The 12,324-nt window shown below is 48.7% G+C and overlaps 1 gene segment (V, D, J or C); it reads left to right on the plus strand.

Moving 5' to 3' along the window:
- Positions 1–2,019: 2,019 nt before the first annotated feature.
- LOC119869112 lies at positions 2,020–9,647 on the plus strand. The segment is given in 3 exon segments: positions 2,020–2,065; positions 2,178–2,512; positions 9,480–9,647. Coding segments are annotated over 3 exon segments (549 nt in total).
- Positions 9,648–12,324: the final 2,677 nt, after the last annotated feature.

The following is a 12,324-nucleotide window of genomic DNA, read 5'->3' on the forward strand; positions in this document are numbered from 1 at the left end:
GGAAAGTAGATCCACCACAGAAACATTTTCTACCATAGAAACAGTCCCAGGCTGTATCGTTTCTTCACATACACAGACACAAAACTCACAGCAGTATGTTTTCTCACTCCTGGTGGACACCAGAGAAACTCAGGGGACTTTGGGTGTGGCTGAGTTGTGGGGTAAGAAGGAAGAGGCTGGGTCTCACCCCTGTCCTGCGCTCCATGACACCTGGAAACCCTAGAGAGGTAGGTGTAGTGTCTGCGGAGATAAGGAATGGACAGATTTCTTGTCACTCAACAGGTCCTAGACTCCTGATTCAGTGGATTGTTAAGCGTTTGCTCTCACAGCAGTCCTCTTGGCTAACAAAATTTTCAAGTCATCCCCTGTGGTTCAGGGTTTTAGCCCCTCCTTCAACCCAGGGTGGGACCCTGGAGTCCTGGGATCCAGTCAGGCTCCCTGTATGGAGCCTGCTTCTCCCTCTGCCTGTCTGTCTCTCTATCTTTCTCTCTCTCTCTCTCTCTCTCTCTCCCTCTCTCTCTCTCTCTCTCTCTGATACACACACACACACACACACACGCACAGTTCTTTCATCTGCCTGAGTGAATAGCATCCTGGATGCTGCAGTTTCCAGGCTTCTGAATCCCTCCAGAGCCATCCTGTCCTCAGTCAGCCATTCTCAGAGCCTCAATCTCTGGGAGACAGAAGCTTCTTCAACAAGAAACACTGGTGACATCTAGTGTGACTGGGGTCCTGTCACCAGGACAGCCTGGATGTGCACTGAGCCTGTTCCTCTGGGGTGAGCCTGATGCTCAGTATACCCAGGGGGAGTGTCCATCCCCATGAGCAGCTCAGTCTCTGAGCATGTCTTGGCACCATTCAGTGTCTGAGCCTGATCATTCCATTCATCCTGGGACCTCAGCCTCAGGGCTGCCCCCACGGAGCTCAAGGCCACTGGGATGTGGGATACACCTCCCTGTGCTGTCTGCCTGGGCTGTCACTCCCTCAGTCACCCAACTGCCACATCCAACCAGGCCGCACTCTGATGCAAAGTCTTGTGACCCATCCCAGGGCCACAGGACCTGTGAGCTCAGGGGCATCATTCCCCTCAGCACCTACTCTCCTCCAATCACATGTGGGAAGTTTGACAAAAATCTGGGTCGAGGGGACCTTGGGGAGGAAAAACCCATGCCTGTAGTCATGGGGGTTCACGAATAATGTTCTATCCTGAACATGCTGGACACAAGTTGCAGAGGCTCAAGCTGTGCCCAACCCAAAGGGTGGTCTGTCTCCAAATCCCTTTGTCCAAGAAGCTCTGTTTGTAATTTTGGCCCCATGTCCTCAGTGCTGTGCAAAACTCAGGGGAAGATCACTCTGGAAATCCGAGAAGCCTCATTAGAGGAAAGTTCCAGCATCCTGCATAGCAGGGGCTGTGTGCCCATGCAGATGTGTCACTGCTCTGGACTGGATTCTGAACTCTAAGAGGATTTTGTGTAAGAGATACCACCTTCACCCTGACCAGGAATGGTCAAGGGAGTTGTGGACAAACTCTCTCTGAAGATTCCCAGTGGAGGAAATAGTGAGCCCTGAAGTAATGTGAGCTGGCATACGGGGACTGGCCTGGCCCTGATGCAGCCCTAATGCAAGGAACAGTAGGCAAAGATTTGGGGAAGCAGGAGATGTGGGCCCTGGTCACCTTGTCACACAGTGGTGCCTCTGCGTCTGGAAACCAGGGTGCATTCTGGTTCCATTTCTGAAGAGTCAGGGTGATCAGAGTTGGGACCTGCCACCTGGCACTGCTTGTGCCCTCTGCTCAGAGATCACAGCTCTCTGGCCTTACACAGCCCCTCCCTTGCCCATGCCCCTGTCATCTCAGGCAGAGGGACCTGACCCAAGGCCAGGTGGGTGTCAAATGCCAGGGTCTCATCTGCATGGACGGGTCCTCCCTCCCAGAGAGGATGAAGAGGGGAAGAGAGAGATGAGAAGAGGCTCTGCTCATCTGTGGGAACACTGAAGGCAGGATCAGTAATGACCTCCACGATGGCCTGGTCCCCTCTCCTCCTCACACTCCTCGCTCACTGCACAGGTGACTGGATGTGGGGACATTGGAAGGGCCCTGGGAGGACATGTGGGGACATGCTTCCTCCTCTTGTCTCCAGGCCCCAGCATCACCCTCTCTGTGTCTCTCCCTGTTGCAGCGTCCTGGGCCCAGGCTGTGCTGACTCCGCTGCCCTCAGTGTCTGCGGCCCTGGGACAGACGGTCACCATCTCTTGTACTGGAAATAGCACCCAAATCGGCAGTGGTTATGCTGTACAATGGTACCAGCAGCTCCCAGGAAAGTCCCCTGAAACTATCATCTATGGTGATAGCAATCGACCCTCGGGGGTCCCAGATCGATTCTCTGGCTTCAGCTCTGGCAATTCAGCCACACTGGCCATCACTGGGCTCCAGGATGAGGACGAGGCTGATTATTACTGCCAGTCCTTAGATGACAACCTCGATGGTCACACAGTGCTCTGGGCCAAGGAGGAAGTGAGACACAAACCTGCTCTCCCCCCAGAAATTAATTTTGCTTTGCAACACTCACTGTTTGGCCAATTCAGCTTCCCCCTTTGTTTGGTGTAAACTGCAGTCTGTGGTCAACGTGAGGGAACTTTGGCTCCAAAATGATCCTGATTCTCTTCACTTCAGCCCCTGCACCCTGTCCTTGGCTCAAACATATTCTATGGTTTTCTCATATTGAGGAAAAATTCCTTGTTGTCAGGAGCATGATGCTCTGTTCACAGTCTGTTGATGAAGAAAGAAAGACAAGAAAATGTAGATTAAATTAAATGTCCTTACAGCCTGCAGCCCACTGTTAGAGACCTGACATATATGCAGAGAGTGAGTTGCTCAAGGAACTCATGGCTGCCTTCGTGCCTTAATGTTTATCTTTAGTAAATATTGAGAATAACCTCACCTTAACAGCATCTAGATCATGAAGGTCCTGAAAGCCTTGCTTCCAAATTCCTTAGAGTTTTACACTATCCCCGACCTCCACTTATTAAAAAGCATATCATCAGTCCCTCCTCACAATCCCAGTGCAGCTTTCTGCCCACAGGTCCTGTTCCTGCTATAATAAAATCACTTGTTACCACCATTATATATCTTGAGAATTTGTTCTTGGCCATTGGGATCGGCAATCCTGTATCACTGTGACAAGTCAGGACAGAACAGGAGACACAGAGTCCACCTGCGTCTGACTGAGGATGGAGCACTGTCCTTACAGTGTGCATTCACACCACGTACTGAACACCTTGTATGTGCCCCATGTGAGCCTAGGGATGTGGGACACTAGTGAACATGGCAGAGTCCCCATGATCAAGGAGCTGACAGTGTCTGGGGGAAGAGAGAGGACACAGAATACGTATAATAAGGAAAGCTTGTCCCTGGATACTGAGGTTGGGTGAGCTTGGTGGGGTGGAGTTGGAGCATTGGAGGAGTTCCCAGGGAACCCCAGAATGTGATGTCCCACAATGACACCCCAGTCCTGTCCGGATAGTGATGGAGCAGGGAGTGAGCATGTAGGGGGGACGTGGCAGGCGTATGGACTCTGTCCCAGTCAGACTAGGAGTTCTGAACAAGGGGATGATGATGAGGAAAGTCAGAGTCCTCATGACATAGAGGATGCCAGGACTGGGATGAGAGTTGGAAGGAGGGGAAGGAGGTGGGTTTCTTGGGATCAGTGTGGGGAGGAGCCTCCACCAGCTAGGACAGTGTGAGGATCCATATCTGATGCAGGATGACGTCTACATCATGTTTCCAGGATATAGGATCAGCCCCTGATCCAGGGAAATGTTGATCAGGAGTCCTAGTGATGCACATCTCTGGTTACTCTTGGCTGACCTTGATGAAACTTCACCAGTGCCTATTGCTGTGGAGGTAAGTATTTCCTGTGCTCTTCAGGCCCCTCTGTTTTAATAAGAATCTAATTGACATTTGGCAGATTAACAAGAGAAAATCAAATTTCATAGCCTACATATTGGGTATCCACACAGACGTGGAGAATTCCAAAGACAGTCAGGCACCATGACACATATGTGAGTGAAGGAGAGGGGCAGGGGTCTGATAACCAAAGAGGAGAAAGTGCATTAGAGGGAAGGTGAGAGGAGTTGTTTGGAAAAGAGAGGTTGTCCTGCTGTGTAGATACATGACTTAGGTAAAGAGGGAGCCTGGTAATAGCTCTCTTCCTGATACAAGCTGGCAGTTTGGGGGGATTAAAGAGCTTTTCCTAAATCTGCTGAGTTTCATTTGTTTAAAGTGAAACTAATGTTCATGCCAATGGGGTTCAATCTGGGGCAGCCTATCTTTAGCCAGTTCCCTCTCTTCTCTGAAATTTCCCAAGGATACATGTGTTAAAACTTATGCTAGCAGATTGTTCATTTTGTTGACCCTCTCCTGACGATAGGCCAGTTTATTTAAACTCATTTCAGAAGGGGTTGATGGAGGTGCATTCTCAAAGTCAGGCTTGTGGTTCAAGAAATCAGGTATTAAACAAGAAGCATTTGTAGGGGGGAAAAAGGATGGTAAATGATCAAATGAAATTGTAGGCAGTTGCTGAGTTCTGAGGGCAACCAGTGGAGAAGATTTCTTGATGTCAAGCTCATGTCGTCTTCAGGTAGAGTGACAGAAGTCTGTGACAATCTGACAGACTTTCCTGGTTTGTAGTTCAAATGTGTCTGGTAATCTCTGTCTGTCCCATAGATCTACTGGCATGAAAACCACCTCTACATGAGCTGCTTTGGTGACTTCTCTGAAGGTTCTATCGTTGGATTCACATTTACTTTTCAGGACTTCAGGATATAGGGCAGTTTGAATGCACTTCCAAAGGTGGGAGAAAAATCAACATGCTGGTTTTCAAATTTGTACCCAGAGATCCTAGGAAGCTAGAGAAAATCAGGATCAAGTTCAGCTTATAATGAAAAGGAATCGACTCAAGTATTTTCCCTTATCAAACGTGTAGAACAGAAGTAGAAAGCCATCCCTATGACAGCACATACCATCATATTATGTTTTAGGAAATGTTACACATATATGTTTATTTTCATTTTTTCTTTTATGATTTAATTATTCAGTAATCTCCACACCCAGGTGGGGCTCATGCTTACAAGCTCAAAATCTAGAGTCCCACCCTCTACTGACTGAGTCAGTCAGGCCCCTCTAGATGCATATTTTCAACACCGAGTGTCACTTGCTGCTGATCCCAGCCCAGGGCCTGCCTCTTGCCTCCAAAGGAGAAAGGTAATTAAATAGATGAATTTCATGACGAGCCTCCCTCCATAACAGAGATTTCTCCAATAACCAGTGTACGTTCCCCAGTGGAAACTGGCAGTGAGTCCAGATTTGAGAAACCAAACTGTCTGGAGGTACTGTATTTAACATAAAATCCTGTCTCTGGGTCAAATATGTAAGCTGCCCTGGGAGCTCACCTCAAGGACCTCACACTTTGTTTAGTGGTTGTTGTTTCTTTGTGTTTGTTTTTTCCTTCTCATTTTAGAGTCCAATGCACCATCCATTTGAGTACACAATTCCCAGGGCTTCTTCAATGAGTGGTATATAATCCTGTGAAATAAAAGTAGAGTTTATATATATATATTTTTCCCATACTTTGCCCCACTTTGCATCACAAATTAACTTTCCTGACTCTTGTTAGATCTTGTTTAACTACTCTCTTAATTTTGAATAAAAATAATGTAGAGGGCAGCCTAGGTGGCTCAGTGGTTTAGCACCTGCCGTCAGCTTGGGGCCTGATCCTGGAGACCTGGGATCGAGTCCCGCATCAGGCTCCCTGCACGGAGCCTGCTTCTCCCTCTGCCTGTGTCTCTGCCTCTCTCTCTCTCTGTGTGTGTCTCTCATGAATGAATAAATAAATAAATAAATAAATAAGTCTTTTTTTTATGATAGTCACACACACACACACACACAGAGAGAGAGGCAGAGACACAGGCAGAGGGAGAAGCAGGCTCCATGCACCAGGACCCCGACGTGGGATTTGATCCAGGTCCCCAGGATCACACCCTGGGCCAAAGGCAGGCGCCAAACCGCTGCGCCACCCAGGGATCCCATAAATAAAGTCTTTAAAAAAATAAAATAATGTGTAGCCTTTGCAAGGGAGAAAGAGAAATGTTTCATTTAAATTTAGGGATCCCTGGGTGGCGCAGCGGTTTGGCGCCTGCCTTTGGCCCAGGGCGTGATCCTGGAGACCCGGGATCGAATCCCACGTCGGGCTCCTGGTGCATGGAGCCTGCTTCTCCCTCTGCCTGTGTCTCTGCCTCATTCTCTCTCCCTCCCTCTCTCTCTCTCTCTCTCTCTGACTATCACAAATAAATAAAAATTAAAAAAATAAATAAAAAATATAAATTTAGTAGCAATATGAAATATCTCTGGGAGATAGTTCCCAGTTCAATTCACTAATGCAAAGAGGTGCCATTGTGATTAAATCAGGGAGATATATTTGCTCTAATGCCAAAATTCTCATCTGGGTAAACCTCTTTAAATAATAATAGAGACAATTCAGGACACCTGGATCCACAGCCAGGGTTTGGCGGATTGTCCAAAAGAATCTAGCTTCCTGTGTGTTCCAATTCAATCTTTGTTATTTCAGGATTTATTTCCTATTTTGTTTAAAACAATTCATCGTCATGGATTTCCTTGGGACAAATGAAATCTATGCATTATAGTCTATGTCTTTATTCTTATGGGAGTTTAGCAGGCCGGTTCTATATGTTTGGTCAGTTCTTCTTTCTGTCCTAATACATATGTAGAAATGGATTTCATCTAATGTAAAATCTTCTCATGCACACTTGCTATCACTATATCTCCCTTGCTGATCTTTAATTGGTTTAATAAAAAGTGGACTTTTATGTTCTAATTGTTGAATTTCTAGAGTTCCTTATATCTTCCGTGCACATTTCAGATTAAATGAAAAGACAGCATAATGACAGGATTAATCCTTCTATCTGCAAGGTGAACTGCTCACACTCATATGAGAGACAAGAACCAAAGCTGACAAACTGTAAGTTGGTGCAAAGGCTCCCTTGCCGTAATGCTTTTTAATGGAAGGGACATTAAGGCTTGGACTCAAGGAAAGAAAGGATCATCAAGAAGTTACCATACACCTTGGGTAGAGAGCTAGACATGAAAGTGGAGAAGGAAATTCTCTTTAAAAATAGAGGGTAGGGGGGATCCCTGGGTGGCGCAGCGGTTTGGCGCCTGCCTTTTGCCCAGGGCGCGATCCTGGAGACCCGGGATCGAATCCCACATCAGGCTCCTGGTGCATGGAGCCTGCTTCTCCCTCTGCCTATGTCTCTGCCTCTCTTTCTCTCTCTCTCTCTGTGACTATCATAAATAAATAAAAATTAAAAAAAAAATAGAGGGTAGGGGCAGTCGGGTGGCTTAGTGGTTTAGTGCCGCCTTTGGCCCAGGGTGTGGTCCTAGGGACCTGGGATTGAGTCCCTCGTCAGGCTCCCTCCATGGAGCCTGCTTCTCCCCCTGCTTGTGTCTCTTTCTTTCTCTGTCTGTGTCTCTCAGAATAAATAAATAAGATCTTAAAGAAACGATTGGAGTTATCAAGTCAAAAAGCATAGGGAGGAAACTTCCATGCATAATTCTAAGTGAAAGAAGCCAATCTGAAGAAGGTGAACAGTGAGCAGTGGGGGATGAGGGACAAGAGCCCTGGGCACCATATGGAGCCCAAGGTGGACATATCTCCCATTCCACCAGAGAGCGCTGGTTCGCCCCTGTTCCTCAGCTGGGAGCTCTTCTTGTCTCCCTGCCTCTTTCAGGTGCTCCTGCCTCAATCCTGGATGAACTGCCTCCACTCCTGCACTCTTCTTTGCTCAGCTGCCACTCAGACATGGCTCCAAATAGAGGCCTGCATGGTCTCAGGACAGGGAATGATTTGCATAGAAGACCCCATCCTGAGGATCAGGGGGAACCTTAGAAGGGTTAAATTCCTTATGCCTGGCAGTGGGGCTCAAGAAGCAGAGTTTGGGGCATCTGTACCAGGGTCTGGGCGCCTATTCTCCTGATCCCAATCTTCAGTCAAATGGAAAAGATAGAAATGCAGATTTGAAATAGAATTAATCAAAATATACCAAACGTATTGTAGAACTGAAAAAGAAAAGAGAAGAATTTGAAAAAAGGAAACTCTAGAGCGACTCAAGTTACCGTTTCTCTGCTCCTTTGCTTGTGGAAACCAAAAATAGGCTACCTTTTTTTTGTTCTGTTCTCTTCCTCATGAATGATCTCCTGAGGCTGTCAGCAGGGGGCACTGTGTACCTGCTCAGAGCTGGCCAGGCCTGAAACCCACTGAAATGGATCCACCTGCCTGGGCCCTGCACTGGTGCTCACTGCCAGAGGGAGAGATGACAGCAGCTGTCAACATGGGGAGGGGCTGCCCCCATGGACTCCAAGGTGGGTCCTTGAGGCCTGGTCTCTCTGTCTCTCTCTGTCTCTGTCTCTCACCCCAGCTCCTTCTCTGTCAGCTGAGCCTCTGTCCACACGCCTGGTGGGGAGGCCACAGGCTCGTTCTGTCTCTATCATGACCTCTGTGTGTGACCCCAGGTGAGTTCTACAATTTTTAGTTTAGCTATGGGTTTGTCCCCTGGGAGGAGACAGCTGTCCCGACTAGCCCCTCCCCATGATAGACACCAGGGAGAGGAAGTAGGAGTGGGAAGCATTGCTGAGAATACAGAGATACTCCTCCTGGGGAGGCTGAAGAGATGAGAGAGACCCCTAGCTCTGCCTCCCTGTGCCTGGGGTCCTGGGATATCAGGTGGGGGGAGAAGTTCGTGTCCTTCTCCAGCCTCCCTCTTCATGATGTCTAGTGTATTAGGCACTGCAGCCTCACCTTGGACATTCAGTTCATGCTCCTCCATCACTCCTTCTCCCCTGGGGTGTGAAGGATTGCAAACATCTCCCCCAAACACATGCTTATGGTCTTGAGCTCTCCTACAACATTCCCATGGGAAGATGAGGAGGGGCAGGTCTCACCTCATCTGACACGCGGTTCACCCCTGGAAACCTAGAAAAGCGAGGAGGATTCATTCACCCTCATGATGCAGGGACACTGAAGGGATGGCCCCAGGGAGCCAGCCTGGACTGACAGACACTGCCTCCAGGACTCCTGTAACCCGTCCTGCACCTGGGAGGGGTTCTGGGTCAGTTCCAGGCTCCTGCACCCCCCTACACAGCCACACCTGCCCTGGGACGTGCTCATCTGGCCTGCAAAAAAGTCTTGGGCCGTGGGCACTGCTCCTGAAGGCCAGGCTCTCCCATTTCTGAGCTAGGAATTCAGTGTTTGTGCTCCTTCCCCAGATCTTCTACTCCTTCATGCAGAGAGAAGCCTCTCCCTACCTGAGGCTCCCCTGCAGTGACAGCAGCACCTCTGAAGGGCCTGGCATAGCAGAGACCCCAGCTCACACTATCCTCTTCCCCCTCTCTCCTCACCTTCTTACAGCTACAAAGGCCTGAGCAGCTCCTGGGAGTACAACCACCTGCAACCCCACCTGCTGTGTTCCTGCCTCAGTTGCTCAGCCCTGACAACTTTGTATCTTCAGTCCTGCCCTGTTCTGTCCGCCTTCCCATCACAGGGCCACATCGCCACCAGATGCTCGTGCTTCTGTGAAATCACTGCCTTCCATCCTAGTTTGAGGATCTTTCTGCCCGGCTTTGATTTTTTTTTCTTCTATGACTATGTGCAGAAAATGGTCACTGCGTTCTTGAGGTGAACTGAAAGGCCCTCCTCTGAGCAGCTCCCTAAATGTCCCAAGGGGTGGCATAGGCTCAGTCGTTTGCATGACTTGTTTTGTAGATATTCCCATACTCACAGGGGTGCTTATTTCAGGATGACTCTTCCCTCCATATGGGACGCTTTCAGATCACAGACCCTGTATCCAATGTTCTTTATATCAGACCCCGCAGGGTGCTCCACACAGTCCAGGTCACTGCTGAGTGCTGGTGACAGAGCTCTGGAAGTTAACCTCAGGACACTGAGGACCCTGAGAGGGACATGTAACCAGCAAGGGGCACTGTGCATCCCCTGGGCCCTGCAGGGGGACCCTCCACACACACACCTGGGCAGTCGCTCTCCTGGCAGGGATATGTTCACCCTCCTGGAGCTCATTCTCTCTCTCTCTCTCAAGGATGGGGCTAGGCAGGTGTATGTTCCCAGCCTCTGACCAGGGCTTGATCTCTCTAGGGACCAGCTCCATCTGGGAGCCACCCAGGAGCCCATCCAGAGTCCCTTCATTCAAACAAAGATGCTCCCAGTGCTCTTGTCACTTAGGAATAGATGGGGGTTTTCAGGATCCGGGAACCAGGGGCAGACCGAATAGTAGTTTTTAAGATCTCACAATAAGGTGCTCAACTGAAAATGGGGCCAAAACAGTCAGGCTCATACCCATATCTCATGGCATAAAATGTGACTCTTGTGTGACTGAGGACACAACCATAGCCTGTATGTTAAGACCCACCTTGATCACAGACAAAATTTCCCCTCCCTCTGAGCCAACTGATAAATAGTCACAGCTTCTTCAGACTCCCTGACAACACCTCCACCTCCATACCCCTCTTCTCTCCTTTCCCTTGTGCTTCAGGCTCCAGTGTCTCTGGCTCTTCTGGTCTGAACTCTGTGTCCACATCAGGAATTCAGAGAAAAGTGACAATGCTCTTGGTGTCATTTCCGGTCTCCATGGTCCATCTCTAAGGAGAAGTAGCAGAACTTGGACCAACATGGAATCCCTTCACCATCTGACTCCTGATCTCATCCTCGATGTAGTTCACACACGCCACCAGCCTGGTCAATCTCTGTAATATGGCAATGACGTGATAGTATTTCCCACAAATGGATGTTCTTTCAGGCTTTGAGGGTTGGCACATAGGACCTACTTGTGTATTTAATTTTTCACCTTCAGCATCACTGGGGCCCCACGGAAGGTCAGTGTTGACATAGTCGGCACAGGAGACAGTGGATTTACATTTTCACATACACTATTTTTCTTGTTTTGGAGAATATTTGTTTCAAAAATCATCAGGACACTCACTCAGCCACACACTTTCCCTCCATCCATGAAGTCACATTCATTAGCTCCTTTACAAATGTCCCCTCAAGGCCACCCCAGGGAGTCCCCAGTGGTCCTGTGGCACAGTGAGGTATGTCAGTGAAGTTGGAGGAGCAGGAAAAGGGGAATGTGTGGTCCCTGTTGTGCTGTGCTTCCTGGGACCTGGAGACCCCTCAGCTGTGAGACTTGTGTTTGCAGGGATGAAAATGGATAGACATCTCCTGCTGCAAAAGACTCAATCTTCCTTTTCACAGGATGTGTTATCAGAGTCCATCTGCACCAAGTTCCTTGTCCTTGTGTCAATTCCAACCTCCTGAGGGGAAGTGACGTTCCAGACACTGGCCTTCTTTAGCTCCGGGCTCCAGGACTCTGGGAAGTCTGACAGGAATCCTGCTCTGGGATGGGTGTGCATGGAGATCAACCCTCGATAGTAGAAAAGGCATAAGAGGGACAGGGGACACTTGTCCTCATGCTTAGCCTCTAAGGAAAAGTATAGTTAGCATGCATGGAGATTTTTCTCATTCTAGATGTGTGTGTCTGTGTGTGTGTGTGTGTGTGTGTGTGTGTGTGTACGTGTTTGGGACACCCTTCTCTCCTCCTCTTTCATAGAGATTTCTCTTCAGTTTCCAGGCCTCCCTCTCACTCCCAAGTCAGGGTCACCCTCAGCATTATAATATCCAAATAGCATAATCCCCATCAATAAGTAATACCAGTGACACTCAGTGTAACAGAGTTCCTGTCACCAGGAAAGCCATGAGATGCCCTGAACCCCTGCTTTCCTGGGAGGAGGCTGATGTACAGGAACCTACAAACACGTCTGTCCTTGTAAGCAGCTCAGCTCCAGAGGATCTCTGGGCTCTATGTTGTGTCTGAGGTTGGTCCAGCCAGGGTACTGCCTCGGAGGAAGGGATCCTCCTTTCCTTCTATCCTCAAGTCACTCACAGCAACCCTTTCTAGACCAAGTTCCAAAAAGACATAAAAAAGACATCCCCATTCAGGGTGGGACACAGAATGTCTTTGCACTGAAGTTCATGACTGGGACTGGCAGGTGTGGATCTGACTCCTGACATCTCAGGATTCTTGGGTTTTCATTTACTTATTCATAGAAGTTTCCAGAAATATCTCATCCCCTCATTAGTCATCAGTAGGATCATGGATTATTCATACAATTGGGGAGTTTTCTTCTGTTATGGCTGCACCAGGACTGGACTATGTATTGCTGGATTCTGTATTTGCACCTTT

This window comes from Canis lupus, chromosome 26 (genome assembly GCF_011100685.1).
Source record: "Canis lupus familiaris isolate Mischka breed German Shepherd chromosome 26, alternate assembly UU_Cfam_GSD_1.0, whole genome shotgun sequence".
Lineage (NCBI taxonomy): Eukaryota > Metazoa > Chordata > Mammalia > Carnivora > Canidae > Canis > Canis lupus.